This window comes from Periophthalmus magnuspinnatus, chromosome 17 (genome assembly GCF_009829125.3).
Source record: "Periophthalmus magnuspinnatus isolate fPerMag1 chromosome 17, fPerMag1.2.pri, whole genome shotgun sequence".
NCBI lineage: Eukaryota > Metazoa > Chordata > Actinopteri > Gobiiformes > Gobiidae > Periophthalmus > Periophthalmus magnuspinnatus.
The window spans coordinates 3,825,353-3,848,804 of NC_047142.1; the positions used below are offsets into that span (position 1 = coordinate 3,825,353).

The 23,452-nt window shown below is 38.9% G+C and overlaps 1 protein-coding gene across 2 annotated transcripts in view; it reads right to left on the minus strand.

The window, feature by feature from the left end:
• The window catches only part of LOC117385057 (laminin subunit alpha-3-like), an 89,736-nt gene that overhangs the window by 16,756 nt on the left and 49,528 nt on the right, over window positions 1–23,452 (minus strand). For both annotated transcript variants that reach the window (XM_033982300.2, XM_055228326.1), the window contains exons 26-57: window positions 23,032–23,195; window positions 22,837–22,945; window positions 21,216–21,313; window positions 20,595–20,793; window positions 19,539–19,665; window positions 19,196–19,344; window positions 17,539–17,654; window positions 15,952–16,163; window positions 15,662–15,866; window positions 15,424–15,568; window positions 15,197–15,337; window positions 14,948–15,109; window positions 14,719–14,820; window positions 14,561–14,644; window positions 13,698–13,928; window positions 7,746–7,859; window positions 7,361–7,479; window positions 7,051–7,131; window positions 6,860–6,960; window positions 6,723–6,776; window positions 6,501–6,652; window positions 5,467–5,577; window positions 5,282–5,393; window positions 5,043–5,210; window positions 4,361–4,557; window positions 3,625–3,741; window positions 2,736–2,890; window positions 2,247–2,388; window positions 1,766–1,865; window positions 1,567–1,683; window positions 1,310–1,480; window positions 359–510 (exon numbers count right to left, since the gene is read on the minus strand). In XM_033982300.2, coding sequence (XP_033838191.1) covers window positions 359–510; window positions 1,310–1,480; window positions 1,567–1,683; window positions 1,766–1,865; window positions 2,247–2,388; window positions 2,736–2,890; window positions 3,625–3,741; window positions 4,361–4,557; window positions 5,043–5,210; window positions 5,282–5,393; window positions 5,467–5,577; window positions 6,501–6,652; window positions 6,723–6,776; window positions 6,860–6,960; window positions 7,051–7,131; window positions 7,361–7,479; window positions 7,746–7,859; window positions 13,698–13,928; window positions 14,561–14,644; window positions 14,719–14,820; window positions 14,948–15,109; window positions 15,197–15,337; window positions 15,424–15,568; window positions 15,662–15,866; window positions 15,952–16,163; window positions 17,539–17,654; window positions 19,196–19,344; window positions 19,539–19,665; window positions 20,595–20,793; window positions 21,216–21,313; window positions 22,837–22,945; window positions 23,032–23,195 — 4,407 coding nt within the window. The remainder of the gene's footprint in view (window positions 1–358; window positions 511–1,309; window positions 1,481–1,566; window positions 1,684–1,765; window positions 1,866–2,246; window positions 2,389–2,735; window positions 2,891–3,624; window positions 3,742–4,360; window positions 4,558–5,042; window positions 5,211–5,281; window positions 5,394–5,466; window positions 5,578–6,500; window positions 6,653–6,722; window positions 6,777–6,859; window positions 6,961–7,050; window positions 7,132–7,360; window positions 7,480–7,745; window positions 7,860–13,697; window positions 13,929–14,560; window positions 14,645–14,718; window positions 14,821–14,947; window positions 15,110–15,196; window positions 15,338–15,423; window positions 15,569–15,661; window positions 15,867–15,951; window positions 16,164–17,538; window positions 17,655–19,195; window positions 19,345–19,538; window positions 19,666–20,594; window positions 20,794–21,215; window positions 21,314–22,836; window positions 22,946–23,031; window positions 23,196–23,452) is intronic.

The window sequence follows — 23,452 nt, forward strand, 5'->3', positions numbered from 1 at the left end:
ACCAGTGTACGCAAACACTAGGGGCGAGGAGGGTGAAGTGTCTTGCTCAAGGACACAACACCCCAACAACAGCATTCATCTGTCGGAGCTGGAATTAGGGACTTAATTTGTTTAAAATTAATGCTTAAACAGTCAGAAAATGCCTTCCTCATGCGTAAATTATGGATGGAGCTTTCTGTTTTGACATAGGTATAGGTATTCTGTTTAAGAACTCACTACTTCCTTATTTTAATTTTAATATTTCGTGACACCTAACTGATGTGTGATGAATATTTACCACAGCTACTATCACTACACTAAACCAGTGAAACATGAGAACCCGTCTAAGGTAAAAGTAAAAGTGTATGTATCTTCTGACCCTGTTGGCAGCGTCTCGGGCCTGTTCAATGAGATCTTTGATTTTCCTGATGTTCTCCGTGATGTTGCTGAGCGGAGACAGGTCCATCGTGAGGTTTTCCACTTCTGAGATTTTATCGGTGAGCGTTGGGATCGTATTTAACAACTTCTTCACTGAAAGACAAAGGCAGACACATTAAATAGAGCACAGTGAGAAGATGGACTTCAACGAACTTGGGTAAATTTTGAGTAGGAAATGGAAATGATTAATAACGACTAAGTAAAAATTTAAGTAAGTAGGTAGAAAATTAAATGTATTATATGATTTCTTGGGTATCTTTTTAGTCTAACAATGAAACCGTTACATATCTGCACTAATAAGACTTGTGCTGCTATTTGCACAACTGTTTTTACTGTTGCAAATTCCCTTTCCAGCATAGTTTATTTATGAAATTTTCAAAAATCTAACTGGAGTTTAAAGTGCCCATATTATGCTATTTTCTATGTTATAATGTTGTTTTCCCATCACAAACAGACCTGGAGCTGTGTTTTTTTTTCATTCACACATGTTTAACACACAAACCCTGCATATTTAGGCTGTGTTCTTCTCTTAAACAGAAAACACTCTGCTCCACCTTGTGATGTCATCATGTGGTGATACAGAAAGTGCTCCACTGTGTTTTTAAACTTCATGGCTCTTCACTAGAATCCTTTGGATGATTTCAGCCCTGGAATTACCCATTTCTACTGAACTAAAAGGAACTTAACTTGAAAACTCCCACTTCATGACATCACAAGGTGGAACAGAGCATTTTGAACTTTGGAGATGTAGACAGCCTAAAAGTGCAGGATTACTTAAACATGTGTGACCTCCAGGTGTGATGAGGTAACAACATTTTAACATGGTTTGAAGCTCACAAGGGTCAAGTTTGTGGAATATATGACTTTAGAATCCTAAACTTAAGGAAAGTACCTGACTGGTCGACATCGTCCAGGAGCCCGCTGGTGTTGGAGTCCACAGGGGAGATGTTGATCTTGTCCAGCTCCTTTTGGATCTCGTCCACTCTATCCAGTGTGCTTTTGGCCGTGTCATTGGCCGATGCAGCTTTCCTCTTTGCTTCTTCCAGCATTTTAGCGATCTCATCTGAACACAACAAACACATAATAAATCGTTTATACTAAAGCTTTGAAGGCTAGAAGTCCTCATAAATCCATGTTCCCACAATCTACCTCTGTTGATGTCCTTTAAACCGTTTTGAGCTTCGAGAAGATCTTTTTGAAGAGCTTTCTTTTTTTTCTCAGCCTGATTCAGACGTTCCTTCAGAGCAGCGATGTCGTCAACCGAATCTATCAACACAAAACTGCACTTAATATTTGCATGTTTAATCAGAATTTACTATGAAACTTTCAAACTACTGGGATATTATACCTTTCAGTTTGTCTTCAGCATCCTCCGCATTAGCCAAAAGGTCTTTACTCGAGTCTTTAAGGTCCTTTGCTCTTTCTGTTAGCTGCTGACCCTTCACGTTCTGAAAACCAAAACAGTTATTACAATCTAGATACGATTAGCTGAGTTTCAGGAGCAGGATCACGACTCAAAGTGCTCCTCCTCCTCTCCACTGAACCAAAGCCGTCCTGAACCACACCTCTAACTACTCAGAAGCCATATTTATACAAGCCTATCCCAGTAACACTATCTCCGCTCTCTTAACTGATCCGTCCCACCCTTTGTCTCTTGTTCATCTTTCAGTCTTAGGACCTCACCATCTACAGAGACAGGAGGTCCTGAACCGCCTGATCGATCCATATTATCAATGAATATCTTTATCGTAAACCATTGTTGTCGTGTGGTTCTTGCTCGTGAATGTATTTGCAAGTCGTGTGCTGTTTCCATTTAAACATTGACTCACATTCAGTGCATTTTCCGCTGCGTCTTTAGCCTCGTTAGCCGCGGCCTCTGCAGCTTTGATGGCCTCTGTGATGTTCTTGTATGCGTCGATAGCATCTTTGGCATTGCGCACTTCAGTCCTGTCACTGGCGTTCTTCACTGCACTGTTTAAGACATATTCATATTTACTTTAAAGATTCCGATCCAAAATGGACTCTTGTGAGGTTTCAGTCATGTTATAATGTTGTTACCTCCTTAAAAACAGACCTGGAGTTGTGTTTTTTTCACTCACACATGTTTTAGTAATGCTTTTTTATTAGTCTGTAACATCTCCAAAGCTCAAAATGCTCTGTTCCACCTTGTGATGTCACGAAATGGTAGTTTTCAAGTTAACAGCTACATTTTTGCCTTTAGTTCAGCAGAGATTGGCAATTCCAGAGCAAACTCCAGGTATATTTGTGATGAGGAAACATTATAACTGTCTTGCATTTCACTACAAACTCATACTTACTCCTCCAGCTCTTTTGCCATCCTGGAGAGGTTTTTTGCATGTTCTTCTGCTTTGATCACAATGTCTTCTTTGGCTGCGGCTTTGGTGAGATCGTTCACTTTCTTGGTCAGGTCAGTTTTAGCACCATCGAGTTGTGCAGCTAACTGTTCGTACTCCTACAAAACACGAGACAACACTTGAATAATTACACGAGACCTGACCTCATATTCCTCTGTGTACAGAGTAAAAATGCAGATTGTTATCAGCGGTGGCAGGCTTGTGAGGACACGCATGCCTAAAAGAGGGCAACTGCAAACAGGTGAGAGGTAAAAGAAGAAGAGGAGGTATGAGGGGGCTTCCATTATATTGCTGTATACAGATGACTTAATTCAAGGTCCTATATTACACAAAATTGACTCTTGTGAGATTTAAGACATGTTATAAAGCTGTTACCTCATCAAAAACAGACCTGGAGTTGTGTTTTGTTTCATTCACACATATTTGAGTAATTATTATTAGTCTGGCTCCATTTCCAAAGCTCAAAATGCTCTGTTCCACCTTGTGATGTCATGAAGTGGTAGTTTTCAAGTTAACAGCTCCTTTTAGATCACTAGAGTTTGGCAATTGGAGAGCTGAAATTGTCCGAATGATTCTAGTGAAGGTGTATGGAGTTTAAAAACACATTGAAGCGCTTATTGTATTACCACATGATGACATCACAAGGTGGAACAGAGTGTTTTCTGTTTGAGAGAAGAACTTAAAAGCGTAAATATACAGGGTTTGCGTCTTTTAAACATGTGTGAAAGAAATAAAACACAACTCCAGGTCTGTTTGTGATGAGGAAACAACACTGAAACACAGAAAACAGCGTAATATGGGCACTTTAATACTTTTGGGTCTTAAGATTTACCATTTTGCTGTCCGTTAACATCTTCACCATATCCTCAGTCTTTTGTAGCTCATTTTCGGCCATGTCCATTTGACCTTGTACAGTCTTCTTCTCCTTTTTCAAAGCCTCGATGCGTTTCTGTAAGAAAAAAGTCACCATTGCAATAAATATGCCTCCATGATCTTTTCTGAAAGTGACATTGATAACAAGCGTAGAGATATAATGGCACAATTTAAAAAGTTATATGCAAAACTAATAAAAATAAGTTTAAAATTTGGTTCAAGGAATTTTCAAGAAATGTACAAGAACATTCTGAATATTTTTAAAGCAGGTCTATTCTGCAAAATCAACTTTTCAGAGCTTTGAACCACGTTATAGTTGTTTCTCCTTCTCATTTACCCTCTCAAAAGTTGTTTTTGGAGTGATGAGTGCATGTTTGAGCAATTTTTAAACGTTTATTTTCAAGACGCCATATTGCCGATCAATCCCAGCATCACCCACTGCTCTATACTTCCTTTATTATTCAATTTTATTTAGTTAATCGATGATACATATAGGATTCGGCAGTGTTACATAGGCATTTTGTTGAATTATCCGGCTTATTTTATCCAACCACAGCACAATATTCTACCTGCCCCCACCTTAATAAAATATCCCGTGACTAGAGCATGTTACGATGTCAGCTGAAGTCTAAACATTATAAACACAATCAACCAAATAACATGTTCTGCTTTGTTATTAAATACAGTATCATTACCTTCAGTTCATCCAGTTCTTTAGCGCTGAGGTCATTTTGGGATGTGGCTTGTTTCACTCGGTCTTCGGCCTGTTTCAGAGCATCGTCCAGGTCTTTGAGTTTCTCCATGAAGTTATTTAGCTGCGACTTGAGTTTCTTTGCAGTCGCCTCGTTCTGGTCACACCGATCGCTCACATTGTTCTTGATGTAGTCCAGCACTGTAGTGACAAAACACGTATTGCATCACATTGTCTGTGTAATTTCGTCCAGACAGGTTCGAACACATAAGAAAAATTAATTCTGTCAACGTTTTAAGAGTGAATGCGTTTAAACCACTCATCCAACTAGCTTCCTCAGATCTGACAGTTTCTGGAGAAAACAGAGGTGACGGAGCTTTTCTGTGACGGCACCCAGACTATGGAACAGCGCCCTCTGCCTGTCAGATCCTCTCACGCTTTCACGCAGTTTAAGACCACACTGAAAACCCACCTCTTCTCCCTGGCATTTAATACTATTGTCTCCGTTCAGACACATATAAGGAGTTACTTACAGAACAGAAAGAAGAAGCTACTTAGATCGACAAATGGCAAAACATATTCGCTTAAAAAAACTTTGCCCAATTGACAGAATTGCACTTCTTTTCCGGTTGTATCATCTGCAAAAGTATATCGAGCTTTCGGGGCAATTCTTATTTCATTCTTACGTTTTCTGGCCTCCTCTCTTTCAGTCTCAGCCGCTGTTTTCTGAGGAGTGAAGTCCCTCTGTCCCATCTCCTTCACCATACGTTCTGCTGCTTCTAATAACTTGGCAAGGTTTTCATTTGATGGGCGATCGCCACTTGTTCCCATTTCCCGCAGCTGGTCAAGCAGGGCTGTATAGATGTGTGGATATTAGCTTAGAAATCTTTACTTCTGGTTGAATGAACTATTTTGAATAATTTACCTTGAATTTTCTTAAGCATATTTTTGATGTCTGTGTCCAGGGTCTTTGCTCTTTTGTGTGTATTGTCGATTTCCACGATCGCTTTGTCTGTGGCTGATGACGTGTCTCTTGCCTAAATAAAAGTACATTTAAATGACATTGTGTACATATTTTAGTCGATAATTTTGGTGTTTTCGGGGTCTTACCTTGTCTTTAAGGAGCCCGATGTCGTCTTCCAGAGTGTTTATGTCGTCCTCCAGCTGGGAGATTCTGGACTTTTGGTTGTTTACTGAGCTGCTGTATTTGTTCACTAGAGCCTGTAGCAAGCACATAGTAAATTTAAATATTTTTTGTAGTGAACGAGAATGTGAATAAAAGGGGAAAAAAAGGAACATAACAGCGATAAATATTGTCCCTATTTAACCTTGTTACAGCCACTGTCAGTGTTTTTCTTCCTCAGTTTTTTTCTGATTCTTTAGATGCTATAAAATAAATCCCTTTTTTTAGATGAAACATAAAAATATTAGTAAATTGTAAAAAGTAAACGATTAAGGAAAACAAAGAATTTAGAAGAATTGGAGCAACACTACGACAAACGACTGATGGTAGCTCTTGGATTTAAAGCAGATCTATTCTGTAAAATGGACTTTTCAGAGCTTTTAAACGTGTTATAGTTGTTTTCCCCAATTTCTCCAATTACCCTTTTGAAGTTTGAACAATCTTTAATCGCTTATTTTCAAGACGCCATATTGCCGATCAATCACCGTTTTCACCGCCACTAGTTTGTATTTACTTCACTCTTCAATTTTATTTTCAGTGCAGTGTAGTCATTTTGGAACAAATGAGAAAAAAAATGTGCAGCTATCCATCGGAGGTGCCAACAGCTTCATGGATGTTTGTTGTGATGACGTTTACGGCGACGTCAGCTCCGTAGTCGTTTTAGATCAATATTGCAATTTAAAATGTGCAAATTATAACACAATGATCCACGGGTGTCATAGATTATAACTTTCTAGCAGACACAAGCACAATAGATCCGCTTTAAATGAATAACAAGAGAAAAGACAAGCTGACAGGACCCTATACACTTATGTAATTACTCATGTTTGCACAGGGTCTGAAGGATGTGGCATGTTTTTATATCACAAATCTGGAATGTTTTTCTAAGCAAAATCATCCCTCAGAAACCATATCACGTGTATTCAAAGTGCAGAGTTTTCAAAGAGCTGTAGAGTTTTACCTTAGTGTCTGCGATGGCCTTCTCGAGCTTTTTCAGCCGCTCGTTGGCAGATGAACTCGCACTCGCATTTTCCAACAAGGTTTTGATTCTCTGCAGTTCGGCGTCCAGCTTTTCCAAATCGTTCAGTAAAGTCAGAGCACAGTTGTCACACTCTGAAATTGAATCAATATTAGTCAAATTTACTTAAAAATAACCAGTTTTTCTGTCTTTTTTTGTTTTTACCTTTGCACTCGTCATCTGTGTTGGTATCTCCTGGCTCCAGCGTATTCTTACAAACTGTAAACATTTGAAATATTGACATTTAGTGAATTTTATTAATATATAAAACATTTTTTGAGAGGCAGAATCAATATCCTTACTTCCTGTCCTGGGGTCACAGTTGTTCCCGTTGCCGTTGCAGTTGCAGGGCCGACAGCTTCCCCCAGGAGACATCGGGTCGCCATAGAAACCAGGAGAACATCTATGGAAATGGTTTGACAAAGTAAACTCAAAAAAACATATATAACATTCAATATCTGGGATTATTTCAGCTGCACGAACAAAGTCTCACCTCTCGCATCTTTCCCCCGTGTAACCAAGTTTACACAGGCACCTGATCCCACTGCTGACCTCCTGACAGCCCATGGCGAAACTACAAAAACATGGAATGAACAAATAAATAAATAAAAAATATATATTAAAAAATACATTGAAATAAAAAATAAAAAATAAAATAAAATAAAATAAAATAAAATAAAATAAAATAAAATAAAATAAAATAAAATAAAATAAAATAAAATAAAATAAAATAAAATAAAATAAAATAAAATAAAAATAAATACAAATAAAAATAAATTAAATTAAGTTTGTTTGTTGTCTACCTGTTGGTGGATACGCTAAAGGGGCAAGGGCAAACGGTGCATGTTCGTTGAGTCGGGTTTCCATAATAACCTTCTTTGCAGTGTTCACATCTGTCTCCAGCTGTGTTGTATTGACAGTTCTTTGAAAAAAAACCACAACATTTGAATCAAAATGTGGTTCAAATGATCATCTTTGTTCAGTTAAAGTTTTTCTAACATCAATACGGTACGTTGCATAACAGAAAAGCACTACCTCAAATCAAAATCAATGAAATGAATGAGATGTTGAAATAGCTGATAGCCGCAGGGTTTAGACTCTGACTAAACAGTTGTTCATTCAGACGGCATGCCCTGCCTAAAAAGTGCACCGGAGGTTATAATGCAGTCATGTACATCAGGGTCTTACCAGGCACCTCCCTGTTTTGTCCTCACACTCGGTGGCTAAGCCGTTACAGCTGCATGGAACGCACTGGCCCAGGTACGGTCCACTGCCATCTCTGAAGAAACCGGGGGCACATTTCTGAAAAAAAACCCAACACATACAGTTTAGAGCATATATTACACTATAGAATACATTTAAACAGAGAACTTTATCAAAATACAGTGCATGTACTAGTAGAAAAAGTAGAAAAAATCTGAAATGTTACACAATTGTTTGCTGTAGTAAAAGCCGAAGTTAAATCTGTCAACTGGACAAAACGTTTCGCTGCTTATCCAATCCGCTTCTTCAGCTCTGGTCTGATTACTGGTGGACACTGCCTTATATCTGTCTGTTAAACATTTAATATTTTGTCCAGTTGACAGATTTAACTTTGCCTTTTACTACGGATCAGACCTGGACGATTGAGAGATTATACAATTAATCCCTGAGCATCCTTAAACAAATACATTTTAAAAACAATTAAATCACAAGTCAAGTTAGGTTCTCTTCATTTAAAACACAAATGTAAATCCATCCAGGAGGCAGTAGTTTGTTAAACAGTACTCCACCCCTTGTCTTGAACTTTGCTTTCAGAGATAAGCACATAAGCACATTTCTCTAAGATAACACCCCGGTTATGTTTTTACCTGAGTCTGAGCGTTGGCATCACTATCATTCAGACTGGGATACTGCACGTTCTGCCCTGTGTTCTGACGCGAGGGGAACAACCACCACCAAGACGAGCTTTGGTCATTCACTGCTGGAAGCTGGACCCTCTGTTCCCATGTCTCCTGATGCCGGCTGTAGCGACCCGCCCTCTCCCCTGCCTCCAAAGGCCTGTGTCCGGCGCTGCAGAGTCCGAGTAGCATCCACCAAACGCAAACCGCTATCCCTCGTTGCTTGCCCATGCTTAGCTCAAATGAAATTGGCCTCAGCTACAATGTGTCGGCTTAAAAAACTCTCCCTGGAGCGGAGGACACACCCATTGACTTCAGTACCTGAGTTGTATCCAGTAAGCACGATGACAAGCATTCACTCGCTCCTCCTTTATCTCTGACACACCAGACGCATTCGTACAATTGCTTAAGGTGAATACAATTGAAGCTGGGGGCCCGTGGCATGCTCTCACAGGAACTCCAGTGAATAGATAGCATTACACTGTCACTGCTGTAAGTACTGTGTGCAGTCTTTGCTTATAGCGGCAAGGGCGTGTGTGTTTGTATAAAATAATCCTTTGTGTGAATGTGAGAATACACTGCGGATTGTTCAAGTGCATTATAACCATATCTGAATTTAGAAATAATAATAATAATGATGAAAACAATAAGGGAATAGGACCAAATTCAAACATTAAAGGTTTTATATTACACAAAACTGACTCTTTTGAGCTTTAAATTGTGTTAAAATGCAGTTACATCCTCAAAAACAGACTTGGAGTTGTGTTTTGTTTCATTCACACATGTTTGATTCACATTTTATTATTAGCCTGTACATTTCCAACACTCAAAATGCTCTGTTCCACCTTGCGATGTCATGAAGTGGTCGTTTTCAAGTTTAGAGCTACCCTTTAACCTTTAGTTCAGTAGAGTTTGGCAATTCCAGGGCTGATTCTTGTGAAGATGTATGGAATTTAAAAACACAGTGGAGCACTTCCTGTATTACAACATGATGACATCACAAGGTGGAACAGAGTGTTTTCTGTTTGAGAGAAGAACTCAGCGTAAATATGCAGGGTTTGTGCGTTAAACATGTGTGAATGAAACAAAAAAAACACAACTCCAGGTCTGTTTGTGATGAGGAAACAAGATTATAACAGAAAATATTGTATTATGTTGTTGATTGTTGCCAGGTTACATAAAGTGACTAGAATTTCCATGATATAAAAAGATAAATATGACATAAAAACAAAACATTTTATTATGAAAAAGGGAAAGTAAAGTAAAAATAACACAAAATATGGAGATCTGCCTTTGCTTTTTGTTCAGACCAAGATGTTGCTACACCCATTGGCAGATCAGGACTGTGGCAGAGGTAAAAGAAAAAAAAAAAAAAAAGAGTATAAAAAGAAGTATATCTGCTCTGCCCTGTGCCTGTCTAAAACCCAGTGTCCTATAGGCTACATCTATCAACCTGTAGCAATTACCAGAAAGGCAAGGAACAATCAACAAACAAAAACTGATAATCCCGAGGCAAGAACTCCCAAGAATAAATGGGCGATATAATGTTTACTTAAAATCTTAGGGTGTGGTGCTAACACATTCACGTTCCATGCTAATAACTGGTTGAAGCATTTACTGCATGTTCTAAGGCAGTGCGGTTGTCTGTGGTTGTCTGTTTAGGCATTTCAAAGATGCAAGAGTGAACGTCAGGCTAACATCATAGCCTGAATCCCTCCACAGGCCTGGGTGTGCTCAGACTGTTTATGAGCAACACGCTGCTGTCCTGCCACACCCGCTGCCGTGTCATGAAGCCTGCAGGTACATATAATCAACTTCCTCCAAACACACCCAGGCAGACACTCACCCAGGCTCACTCATACACGGGATTTTACAATATCCTAAATCCAACAGCTCACTGGGGAAGGGGATGGGGGGGCATTCTGGTGTAAGGAAACATGCCAAATTTCTCCTGGTTGTTAATTTTCTGAACACACGGGGTAACTGTAAGCCATAACCCTACTGTATATATAAACTGACATGTCCAAACCGTTAGCCGCCGCGTTCCAAATATGAAGTGAGCATGGGCGCACTTCTGGCTCCATCAGCTCTGGCTCCAGTTCACTTTCTATTGAAAAACTGTCGCCCTTCTCTCTGTAACTACTGCTGTCAGACTCGTCATTTTGGTCTTAAAATGTTTGTACTAACCAGCTCTACATAATCCTGCTATTTAGGCCCTATTGCTTTCCCAACAATGAGTACAACTGTCTTGAGACGCGCAACTTCGTCCTCTCCTACGCCCCCTGCCTTGACTCCAGTATCCTTGCATATTTTTTCTTGCTCTCGTCAACATTTTGTTTATTTTACTGTGATGGCAAAACTCTACCGTTCTCAAAGTTGTAAAAAACACCGTAAACTAATCTTGGTGAATAATTAGGTGCTTGGAATGCATCAGGTAAGTGAGGAGTAACTTTGGACCACTGCAAACTGTTTAAAATGAACCTGTTGTGTTTTTTTCACATTTTTGAGACATTAAAAATCTAATCTAATGCTATAGGATTTTAGGATGATTCATGCTTAGTCACTACTAGGGTTACGATATTGATTAAACCTTGTCTAAGCACAAACTGCTCTGATTAATCTATTTGTTCTCACTCACATAATTTCTTTTGCAAACAAATAATTATCCGGTCTTATTCTGTCTAAAACCGGCTAACCCTGGAGTTTAGCCTTTTACAAACATGTTCTGAAATGCACTGGGATTGTGGGATTATTTAGGACGTTCAGATTTCAGTCTTCTCCCAGATGTTCATATTCTGTGACGTGTTTAGAACAGGATCTATAAACAGAACCTTCCGATCAAAATATAAATAGTGAAGTGAACTGTAGTTGCAATGGTTGTCAGAAAACTTCCATTGGATCATTTTTTGCAAAATCGTTCACCCCTATTTGGAGGAAGTGTTGGGAATTCTGGGTAAGAGGCGTTTCTGGAAAAGTGGCAGAAATACAGCCAAAACTATTCCACAGTTTTGTCAGATTCATTACATTTCAAAGTTGGAACACCAAAATGATGATCCTCTTCTAAATTGTTCAGCCCTATTTGGAGGAAGTGTCTGGGAAGAGGGAATTCTGGGTAAACCTTACAACCCGACTACTAGAAAATCGGCAGAAGAAACAGCCAAAACTGCTCCATAGTTTTGTCAAATTTATTGTTTTGAAGTTGGAACACCAAAATGATAATCCTTCCTCCAAAGAAGGTTGAACATTTTTGAAAAGAATTGTCTGGGAAGAGGGAATTCTAGATGCTCCTGGAAAAGTGGCAGAAAAACAGCCAAAATAATTCCATAGTTTTGTCAAATTTATTATGTTTTGAAGACAGAATACTAAAATGATAATCCTTCTTTTCAAAATCGTTCAGCCCTATTTGGAGGAAATGTCTGGGAAGAGGAAATTCTTGGTAAACCCTACAACCCGCCTCCTGGAAAAGTGGCAGGAAAACAGCCAAGTTTGTCAAATTTATTACATTTTAAAGCTGGAACATCAAACTGATAATCCTTTTCTTTAAAATGTTCAGCCCTATTTGGAGGAAGTGTCTGGGAAAAGGGAATTCTGGGTAAACCCTACAACTCCTGGAAAAGTGGCAGCAAAACAATTCCATAGTTTAGTTCATTAAATTTTAAAGTCGAAACACCAAACTGAAAACCCCAGTGTTAAAACACCGCTGTGTTTTTCTGCCTGTGTGTGACGCGTAACCATGTCAGCGTTCGTAATCACTAATATTATGTCTGTGTTTCATATCCCGCCCGGAGGCAACACATTTCGGTTGCACGTCTTTATACCCGGTATTTTCCAGTACATTCCTCCTACTTCGCCTCAGCTGATAGATTTTTTTTTTCCCTAAAGAAAAAGGTGCAGCCCTCAGTTCTGGCAAGTCAGGACACCCGAAAAGTATGAGCTCCTCAAAAAAATTCCTTTCAGTCATCGTGAACTCCACCCTACATCTATGTGCGGACGTTTTCACACCTGACAGGTCTCACTGCCACTCCCTGCACTTGCTATATCGTTTTCAACATCGCCTCCGGACACGTATATATGTTGGTTGTAAAAGATCTACAGGTTGTTCATGAATCCATGTGTGTTTTTATGCTGTTATGACATAATGTCTGAGGGGAAGCCTGGAAATCTACACTCGAGTAAAAGCACAGTTACTTGCCTAATGATAAGAAGTAATTTAGTATATTATTAGTAGATTAGTAAAAGTACTGCTGCCAAAATTGTGTGTAAGTGAAAGTAAAAAGTGCGCATGAAAAATACTATTCAGAGTACTAGTGGTGGAAGAAGTACCCAATTGTTACTTAAGTAAAGGTAAAAGTAAAAGTATCACATGAAAAAATCTACTTAAGCAAAAGTATTAAAGTACCTGTTTAAAAATGTACTTTAGGAGTAAAAGGTAAAAGCATTTTGTGTATATTTTGACGTCTTATAAGGCTCCAAATGTAGTGATTTTGATAAAGATTTGTGCTGAATTTTGTCCTTTTTTCTAGCTCTTTTTATTTGTATATTTGTGTTCGATCAAACTATGAATTTGATCAAAATAAACCTCTCAACCTTTACATTTACTTTTCAGTCCTGTTCAAAAATGTAGTGCAGTAAAAAGTACAGATACTGCTCTCAAATGTAGTGAAGTAAAAGTAAAACGCATCCACTTTAAAATCAAGTACAGCACAGATACCTAAAATGTTTATCAGACCAGTAGTTACTAGTTACTTTTAGTGCAATTTTAGAAGTATTTTATGTGATGCAGTGCTGTTATGTGCTGAACGTGTAGAACGGAGCAAAAACAAACATGAAATGGGACAACTGGGACTTGGAGAGTAACTCAGTAACTTCTATTCTATGATTTAAAATGATACTAATTAGAATGTCATGGCTAGAGTTACAATTACAATGAGGCCTGTCATGATAATTACTATATTGACTTATCGTTAAACATATGAAAGCTGGAACAATAGATTTAAAATGTCATGTGTGAATATTTTCTTTTGAGATTTGGGCTATTTGGTCTATTTCTAAGTGACTTCTATGGCTAATTATTGGTTTATTGGTTCCTCCTGCCTCTTAATGATGCTGTTTATTTAAAATGCATTGTTATTGTATTGTATCTGTGTCATGATTCAAAAGTACAAGTTTAAAAATATACTTAAAAAGTACATTTACCCCAATAACGTACTCAATTACAGTTTTGTGAGTATTTATAGTTACTTTCCAGCGCTGGTCTTACCTCGCAGGAGTCCCCGGAGTACTCAGGAGGGCAGGAGCACTTCTCCACAGTGTTTCCTGGGCTCCCTGTCCCACTGTCAGACGCCTCCTCCAGCCCCACGTCCCCCAGACTCAGGCGCTGGGTCTGGGTGAAGTACAGAGCTCTGATCCTGAGGCCCACCAGACTGGCCAGTACCATCATCAGCTCCTGTCTAGACACCGGCCTGTTGTTGCCTGCATGACGCCAGTTTCCCTGCAGATAACAAGACGTCATCAGGGTTTAAATAGAAACACAGACAAAAAACTTTAAACAATGTATATAGGCAACATTTTGAGGATGTTTTCTAAAATATATTGTGAGATTTTGTTTTACATTGTTAATTCCTATGTCAATTTTCCTAAGTTTTAATCATTTTGAACCCATGGATATATATAAAGACCCATATGTTTACCAGGAAAAGTCACATATATAAAAAAACATCACGTCTGAGGAGAAGTCTGACCTTGTGGTGGAAAGAGTACGGAAAATTTGTACAGGTCCTTAGCTAAAATAATAACTCATTTAGTAATTTTTTGGTAGATTAATAAATGTATTGCTGCCAAAATTGTGTTTAAGTGAAAGTAAAAAGTGCGCATGAAAAATACTACTCAAAGTACCAGTGTAAAGTTTTCATCATTCTGAATCCATGGATATATATAGAGTATATATAAAGACCCATATGTTTACCAGTAAAAGTGGCATGTATAAAAAAACTAAAAAAACAACATAATCTTGAGTGACGGAGACATACTCAGAAATTGGGAAGATTTATAAACACATTAGAGTTATGCTCTTTAACTGCTTTATAATATGATAAAAACTAAAAGTTCAGTTGTGCCATTTACCTCCACAAGCTGCACTCGTCCGTGGTAGATCCGGTCTGGATTTGGGAGTTGGGGAGCCACATGAATGAGAGTCATACTTTGGCTCTAAGAAGAAGTCAAAATAATGTTGATGACAAATGAAGAGAATCAGATTAAACATTTAGTGTCACTTCTCTTACAGTGAGGAGGACATCTGGTCTTCTGTCGATCAAAGTCATTCCCTCACTGGGAATGCCAAAAGACTTTGTCTGGTAAGTCAAGAACCCGCCATAAGAGGAGACCTGAAGAGGGAGAATATGTGTTTGTGCTGCTTATGTGGGTATTTCTGACTGCAGTTTCACAGAACCTCTCCCACATTGTAACTATAAACATAATGTCAACATTTCTCTAATTAAGTGAAACACTAACCCTGTTTCCCAGGTAGGAGCGCGGTGCCGCCCAGTACAGCACCCAGACGGTAGGACTCAGCTCCTGGACGTCTGCCACCACCGTCCCACTGGCCGAGTTCAGCACCGACGGAACCTCCTTCTGGTCTGGACTTTCCAATCGCCAGCCACGCATCTCCACAAACTAAAACAAAATGACAAGGGAAGACACTGAAATAAAACATGTTATTTGAATGTTGTAATTTAAAATAATGCAAGGCTGAAAAAGTACCTTTCCCCTGCGTTTGGTGGAGCTCTCACACTGGTCTGTAGCTCCAAAGCAGAAACAGCTGGTGCAGCCCACAGGGTTGAGAGGGTCAAAGTGGAAAGAGCCTCCTCGACATCTGTCACATCTGACCCCAACCACGTTTCTCTACCAAAGCATTAACAAAGATTTAAGACATATACAGTAAATATTAGTAATCTCAATTTACTATAAACACATTCTAACTGTCTTACCTTGCAGAGACATGCGCCGGTGTCAGGATCACACACGTCGCTGGTGACACCTCCTTGTTCACAGCTGCAGCGAGCACATTGTGGGAATCCATAGTAACCAGCAGCACAGCGATCGCACTGACGCCCTCCAATCCTGGGCTTACAACTTCAATAAAAAGAATAAATACATGAATACAGATTTCATTACAGCATAAAATCTTCAGAAATCTTAAAATCTATAAAGCATAATCTTCCTGACCTGCATTGTCCGGTGATGCGGTCACAGTCGGGCTTCGTGGTGGAGACGATGCCGGTGGGGGAGCACTCACAGTCGTCACAGCCCAGCAGGGGGTGGTAGCTGTAGGTCTGATTCTGACACGCATCACAGGACGGTCTGACAGTCTGAGGGGGGCAAATACAGCGCCCGGTAACCTCATCACACAGCCGACGACCACATTCACAACCTGCGCTCAGAGTTTGCATTAATTCACACCTTAATCCAATGAAAATGCTTTGGTATTTGTAAGGATGTAAGAAAAGTCCACCCACGTCTGCAGTAGGGAAAGCCGTAGAATCCGGTGGCACATTTATTGCACTGGCGCCCGATCACAAACTGCCTGCAGGGGCACTGTCCTCCCATTGGGTCACAGGTAGAAGAAGTAGAGCCAGCCTTGTCACAGTCACAGGGCAGAGCGCCGTTGTTGTAAGCAGCTACGAGAGAGCGTGCGGCGTGTCTGCAGAACTGTGAGGAGCTGACTGGGCTGAGGAGAAGATAACACAAGAAAGAGTGACCACTTTATCTCTTTTTGGTTGTTCTGGTAAATGCAATTCAGCCATTTATACCCAGTTATGTCCCCTCGCTTATTTTGAGAATGTACCACCTTTTTATTGATGCTACATGAGATTTACAAACTTTTTTGAACACTTTCTGGAAAAATATCTAACTGCAATGTAATAACAATTCGGTTCGTGATGAATGAACGTTGAATGTTCTGTTCAAAGTTCAAATTTTAAACATGCCCAAGAGCATAAACATTCGAGAGAAGACTGAAACTTGAACTGCTAAACTAATCCAAGAATTCCATGCTTTTCCGAACATGTTTGTGGAGGTTTTAAGTCCGGTGTTTGCAGGTTTTAAACACAATAAAACAGGACAATTTGTTGCTCGCAAGGGAAATCTACCTGTGCCAATTGTGACTATTCTAACTCCTATTTCTGTTTATTGCTTCAAAATTTTTAAAATTTAAGGATATTCTAAGTTTCCAGACAGGCAAAATGGAAAGAACTACCAAAAAATAATCTGAAATATTTTATGGAAAGGGAAAGTACTTATAATTCAAGGGAACTGCATCTCTTTGAGTTCATGCAACAAGGAAAAGCTTTTGTATTTGAGTTTATAAGGTCAGAATATTAAACTGTATTAAGACATTTGAAGACCACAAATGTCCAAATATGAAAATGTTTAAAGATATTATTATAGCAAAGTATGTAGATGATGGAACTTAAGTCAATGTGCCATTATGAATGCACACTAAAACATTTAGAAAACACAGTTAGTTATTTTGTGGAGTAAAGTGATTTATTGTTGTAAGAGTCTGACAGAAGGATGATTATTGCTATAATGGCATTGTAAAAGAGGGTGGGGACAAATGAGTGTTTGGTTCTCCTCACTTGAGTTGAAGACTATATTCATGACTGGAAATTAAAAAAAATGCCTTCATGCATCTGTTGATTACCGTTTGTTTGAACATAATGTCATGGATCATTAATCAAATATATCAATAAACTTTTAAATTATTATTAGTTTAGTTTGGTTTCAGTTTATCTTGCTGCCCACACCTATTGCTTTTCAAATTTCTCAAAATCAATTTTACAATCATCACAATCAGCTAATAATTATGAATTCACCAACACTTTTTCTTTTTCTACATTTTGAGGAACTCGCCCTAACTGTCCACAAACACTAGAGGGCAGCATTTACAATAAAGAAAGTACACAGCAGCCACAGACATGACACAGCTGCAGAACAAACACAGTGGTAACTTCTGATCAGATAATGTTATGTTTAGTCAGGCCTGTTTTATGGTGGAAAACGTATCTTTAACTTATCTTTGTCTGAACACAATGGATACTTACTCGATATAGAAGCCTTCTCCTCGACACCGCTGAATGAAATCTGCTGATTTATGCTGTGGCTGAGCTCTCAGGGCATCTGGGGTGTAACTGCTGTCAGGAACCAGCAATATATAGTCCTGCAGAGAAATCAGGAATTTTATCTATATAGCACATTTAAAACAACTTTAGATGACCAAAGTGCTTCACAAAAAATAAATAAATAAATGATCTACGGTAATAATAATGAAATAAAAATTAAATAAATGAATATAAAACAAAAATTAAAATTAAAAAAATTAAAATTAAATAAAAAAAACAACAAATATACAGGTTACATGATACAAAAAAAGTACAATAAAATAAAAATAATGTCCTGGAAGGGTTGTCAAAAGCATGAAAATCTGACACTCCTCATTTGAACAAATTCACACACATATTCAGACAGGTTAAGTCTGAATGTGTGGGATTAAGTGTCTTGCCCAAGTGTCTTGCCCAGTGACACACCAACAGTATTCATTTGTACCAGTGGGAATTGTACCGTCAACCTGTGGGTCAGCGGATCAGACTGCTCTACCAATGATGCTTAGTTAGACAGCGGGATTTGAACCACCATCCTTCAGATCAGTGGACAAAATTGAAAAAAATGTGACCTTTCCTGAGCATTTTTAGAATGATCTTAAACTTTATTACAACTAGTAAAAAAAGAGTAGCACAGTAACATAAAGAAAGTCCTATTATTTTGTGTTAATTATTAATAATCATTTTAATATTGACATTGATATGGAGTGTTCCTTGAGTCTGTTCCTTTGTATCAAAACTGAGTCTGAAATTTTTGTATGGTAACAGCACTAAAATCTGGCTTGAGTAAAGTTGTGAGATTGTTTTGTAATTTGATTCATGATCCTGAACACAGAAGAGACGGGTCCGATCAGTTCACTTTAGTATGAGTGTTTTTCTATGTGGCATTGGTGAGAAAACAGGCAGGTCATTGTGATGCTTGAGAGGACGACATATAGAAATGCAAAGTACTAAACGTGTAGAGCTCTTTCAAAAACACTCTGGATGTTTCTGTGTAAAGTGCCTGACACGCTTTGGCAGTGCTGGATCAAGTGCTTCATTTTGTTACTTAAGTAAAAGTACAGATGCAGAAGTTACTCAAGTAAAAGCAAAAGTATCACATGAAAAATCTACAGTCTAAGTACATTTTTAAACAGATAATTAAATACTTTTACTTAAGAGTAAAAAGTAAACGTATTTCACACAAGTGTAAATGTAGAGATATCGATAAAAATTAGACATATTTTGGTCAACAGAAACAATATGAATCACTTTCTTAGTTTTTCTCATGAATTTTGTGTATTTATTTCTGTTTGCTCAAAGCCGAAGCTTGAACTTGAAAACTTTAGTCAAGATGTGAGCACGAACACGGTAAAAATAACCTCTCATATCATATAAAAAGTACTTTTTACTTTTCAGTCCTATTCAAAAATGTAGTGGAGTAGAAAGTACAGATACTGCTCTCAAATGTAGTGAGGTAAAAGTAAAGCGTCCACTGTAAATGTACTTAAGTAAAGTACAGATACCTAGAAGTTCAATCCTTTACTACTTTTACTTTCTTTCCTTTCACCACTGTGCCTTGGTGGGTCAATAGATAAGACGACAAAAACTCTGAACTGACCACAAACAGGGTCTTGCTCGGTGGAATGATGAGGGAGATGCTGGGTTGTCGCCAGGAATCTGGAGTAAAATCAAGTGCAATGCGCCCGTCGAAGATCACTACCTCTCTGCAGCCCGACACCGCAGGGCAGAACGATGCATTCACTGACCCTACGAGAGACAGAACAATTACAGCTATATAAGGGAATTTGTCCAACGTCCAAAGATTTATAACTGATTGCCTCATTGAAAAGGACTTTATACTATGTCCAAAATAAACATGCACATATCCAAATGGAAGCCTGGGGATTTTGGTTCCATTTGATGAGGCAGGAGCGAGCTTAGCAGGCCTGAGGCTCACTCACCAGTCCAGTCACGCCCCGCCTCCACTCGCACCTCCACAGGGAAACTGATGTGCTCGGGCTGGTGGTAATGGACCACAACCACATACCTGCCTGGGAGGGGCACCCGAGGAGAGAAAGTGATTTCCGTCTAGAAAGCAATAAGCAGCAGTGTAAAACAGCTGGAGGAAAGTCAAAGTCAGAGCAAAAGTTATTCTATACTTGACTTTTTGGGCCAGGTAACTTCTGGATTAGGGCTTCGGCTAACAATTAATGTAGTAGTCAATTAGTCAGAATTTCCCATAAGTTGACTAGTCAAACTATTATTTCTATTGTACATTGATATTTTTTGCTACATTTTTAACCAAATAAAGGTTGGAAAATAAAAAGGAAAATTTTAAAATGTTTATTACTTTTGGACTTGATTGATTTAATGCTAAATGGTCACAATTTTATACACTGGTCCCTCGTTTATCGCGGAGGTTATGTTCTAAAAATAACCCACAATCTGCAAAGTATCAGCTTTATTTTTTACAATTATTCTGGGGGCAGTGTCTGTGAGGTGGGTCAAGTGTCTTGCTCAAGTATACAACAATAGCATTCATCTGTGGGAGCTGGAATCTCACAATCAATCTGTGAGTCAGTGGATGTGACGCTCAACTAATGATGTTTATGCCGAGGGCGCGATTCAAACTACAGTCTACACTCAACCAGTTATTGTCGCCACTTTGTTATAAAAAGATCTTTTTAAAATGTGTTTTAGAGTCTTGTCCAGAAAAAACTATTACAATGATCAAAACGTGACTAGTAAAGAATGTGAATTAGTGGATTAATCGTTGCAGCACGACACTGGAAGCATCCTCCTGAGAGTTAGATATTACACGATAACACGCCAAATGGTCACCACTGTAAGCCAGTCCCTTAGCAGTGTGACTGGAGTGAGTAATACAGAAGGAGTGGTTAGAGACACAACAACTTCAACTCCAGGACAAAGGGCAAAGACTTAACAGAGCTCATATTTGTCAAAGTGGGTGGAGGGCACTGCATTGAGTTTATAAAAACACATGTGTACAGTGATACCTGGGGGAATTTGAGCAGAACGCCGTCACTCGGAGCTTCACGAATTGGAAATACACCGGTCTGTCTGCGGCGTCTCCACTCCTCACTCTCTCTGTGCTGACGGTCAGACGCTGGGCTGGAGGACAGCTGACCGTCCCGGGCCGCAGACAGAGTGTAAGGGGGCGCAGGGATGTCAAACTGGCTCTGAATACAATACCGACTGCAAAAAGAATAAAAGTGAGTGATATTACGGGTTCATACAGATGTTTAGAGGTGAAAATGACTCCAAAATGAAATCAGTTACTACAAAACTATTACTTAAAACTACTACTAAACTTCAATTTGACATGGTCTAGACTTGAGCCACGGAATTCTACACAATTACAGGTTTACACATTAGCACTTATGACCTGTGAATGACAGAGCAGCTGTGAACAAATACCATTTTTTAGAAGTTAAAGTGAAAATAGTGATTATACAGAGGGTGAGAGTTTGACCCTGCCTTGACCCTCAGCTTTTCAAACACATTCTGCACATGCCAAAGCCCCAAAACACACCCAATGAATCTAAATAATACACATTTGGCTTGACTAATATTATGGTAGTCTGTGAGAGAGTAAATCGTGACCAGCAGCAGCTCACCTGTCTTCAGTGAAGCGTCCGTGAGTTGAAACACACAGTACTTTTGGTTCGATGTACTCCACTGAAAACTCCTCTGCAGGGATCACATACACCTTGTACTGAGGCAGAAATAAATAACGGCATTATTTTACTTTTACAAATCTAATACCCCCATTCCATGTAGTGTAACTCTATCTGTTAAAAGCCCTTATATCAGTCTGTTAAAAGCTCTTAAAGTGACTGCTGTTGTCAGTTTTCCGTGGTTACAACATCGTGATATCAACATTGCTTGACTCTAAGATCATATCTGTCTCTGTCAAATAAACAAAAACAACAGCTTGGTGTGACTATTTTCAAATATAACCAAAAAAGTAAAAATTATTTCAAGACTAGATTGAAACAAAGCATGTACTGACATCTGTAGTCACTCCTAGGCACGGGACGATATTGAAATTTGGTGCCATGATTGTCATGTCCAAAATAAATGCAGGCGGTGCAACTTATACTCAGATGTAACTTATACGTGAAATTATTAAAATATATAATTTCACATCTTTGTTACTGTCACACTGAGAACTGCGCGCTGCCCCCTAAAAGAAAATCATATTCTGCTGAGTCTGATGAAGCCATGCAGAAGAGGAAGAGGCGCTTCATCTTCCTCTGGAGTTGGTGGAGTTATTCAGAAGCGACACCAAAGATGAAGAATTCCATGGATTTGTTGATTTGGAGTGAGATCCAGACTAAACTTGTTGCTTGTTTTTTCTGCTTTATTTATCTGATTAACTGTTAATATCTTACGTTAACAAACCAGACACGTGTTCAGTTCTGTCTGTGCTTCATGGAGCAGAATAAATATAAATGTGTTACATTAGCGTGATGTACTGATATTCAGCCTGTTGTTCCACATTTTATTGTTTTTATTATAACTTGCCTTTAAAGATAAAATGTCTGTTCTTGGTTTCTCCCCAAAAATGCAGCTTATAGTCCGTTGTGTATGTTTTTTTCTTCATTATTATGCATTTTTTGGCTGGTGCGACTTATACTCTGGAGCAATGTATAGTCCAGAAAATATATATTACGATAAGTTGCTGACAGTTTAAGAATGTTATGGGTATGAATAATTATCATTTTAATATTAAGAATAGGTTTTATATTTAAACAACTGTTATGGTAAACGGTCACATTTTTACATTGCCACCACCCATTCACACTCACATTCATACAACAGTGTACGCAGACACTGGGAGTGAGGGGGGTTAAATGTTTTGCCCAAGGACACAATGGCAGTAGTCGTCTGTGTGAGTTGGAATCGCACCGCCAACCTGAGGGTCAGTGGATCTGACAGCTCTACCAATGATGTTTATGTCAACCACAAACCTTCGGATCAGCGGACAAACACTCTTAAGTGAAAACAATAATGATCTAGAAGAAAACATCATGGATAAGTAGCTTTTTCTGCACATTTTGGTGATATAACGGCGATTATCTTTGTTGGCGATTATCACGATTATTAACAATATGAATGTTTATCATCCCATTCATAGTCATGCCTTAAATTGTACAATAAAACAGAAGTAAATGATTTGATAAACTGTGTACATAACCAGCTGAGAGCCACAGTCGTCAAGTAACTTCTTCTTACCAACATAAATGTCGTAGTAGACGTCTGAAGCAGGAGTCCTGTTTTATGGGTTAACTGCAACATCGCCACCCTGTTACTGCTGTCCACCGCTACGCTCCGGCACAAGAAGCTGTTTAGAGTAAACATAAGACGAGTAAGATCAATTAGACCCCTTTGTATTTTAAAGTATCAAATCTCGTTTTCTTTGTAGCAAACCTGAAAGCGCAGCTGTACACGTTAGCTCTTGCCAGAATCTGAGTGCCAGTCTGTCCGCTAATGAGCATGTTTACGTTCTGCAAAGTGTCCACTTCACTGGCATACTCCAGGACGAGCGCGTAGGCACCGGGCTGAGGCACTCGCAGGGTGAGCTGCAGCTGAGACTACAACACAAAACACAACACTGTAAATATAAAGGAAGACAACCATTTCATAACAGAACAATTATGACAAAACTATGACAGGGCTGGAGATGAATTGCACTTTCCAAACCACTAATTAGACAGAATTTGGAAACAAGAAGATAATTTATTCTGAATCGGCTGCATAATTTTGGAATTTTGTGATTTTTCTGACAATTATTGCGATTGTGGTTAGATTTACGGTACAATAGTGGCAGAATAGACCAAACCCACAAACA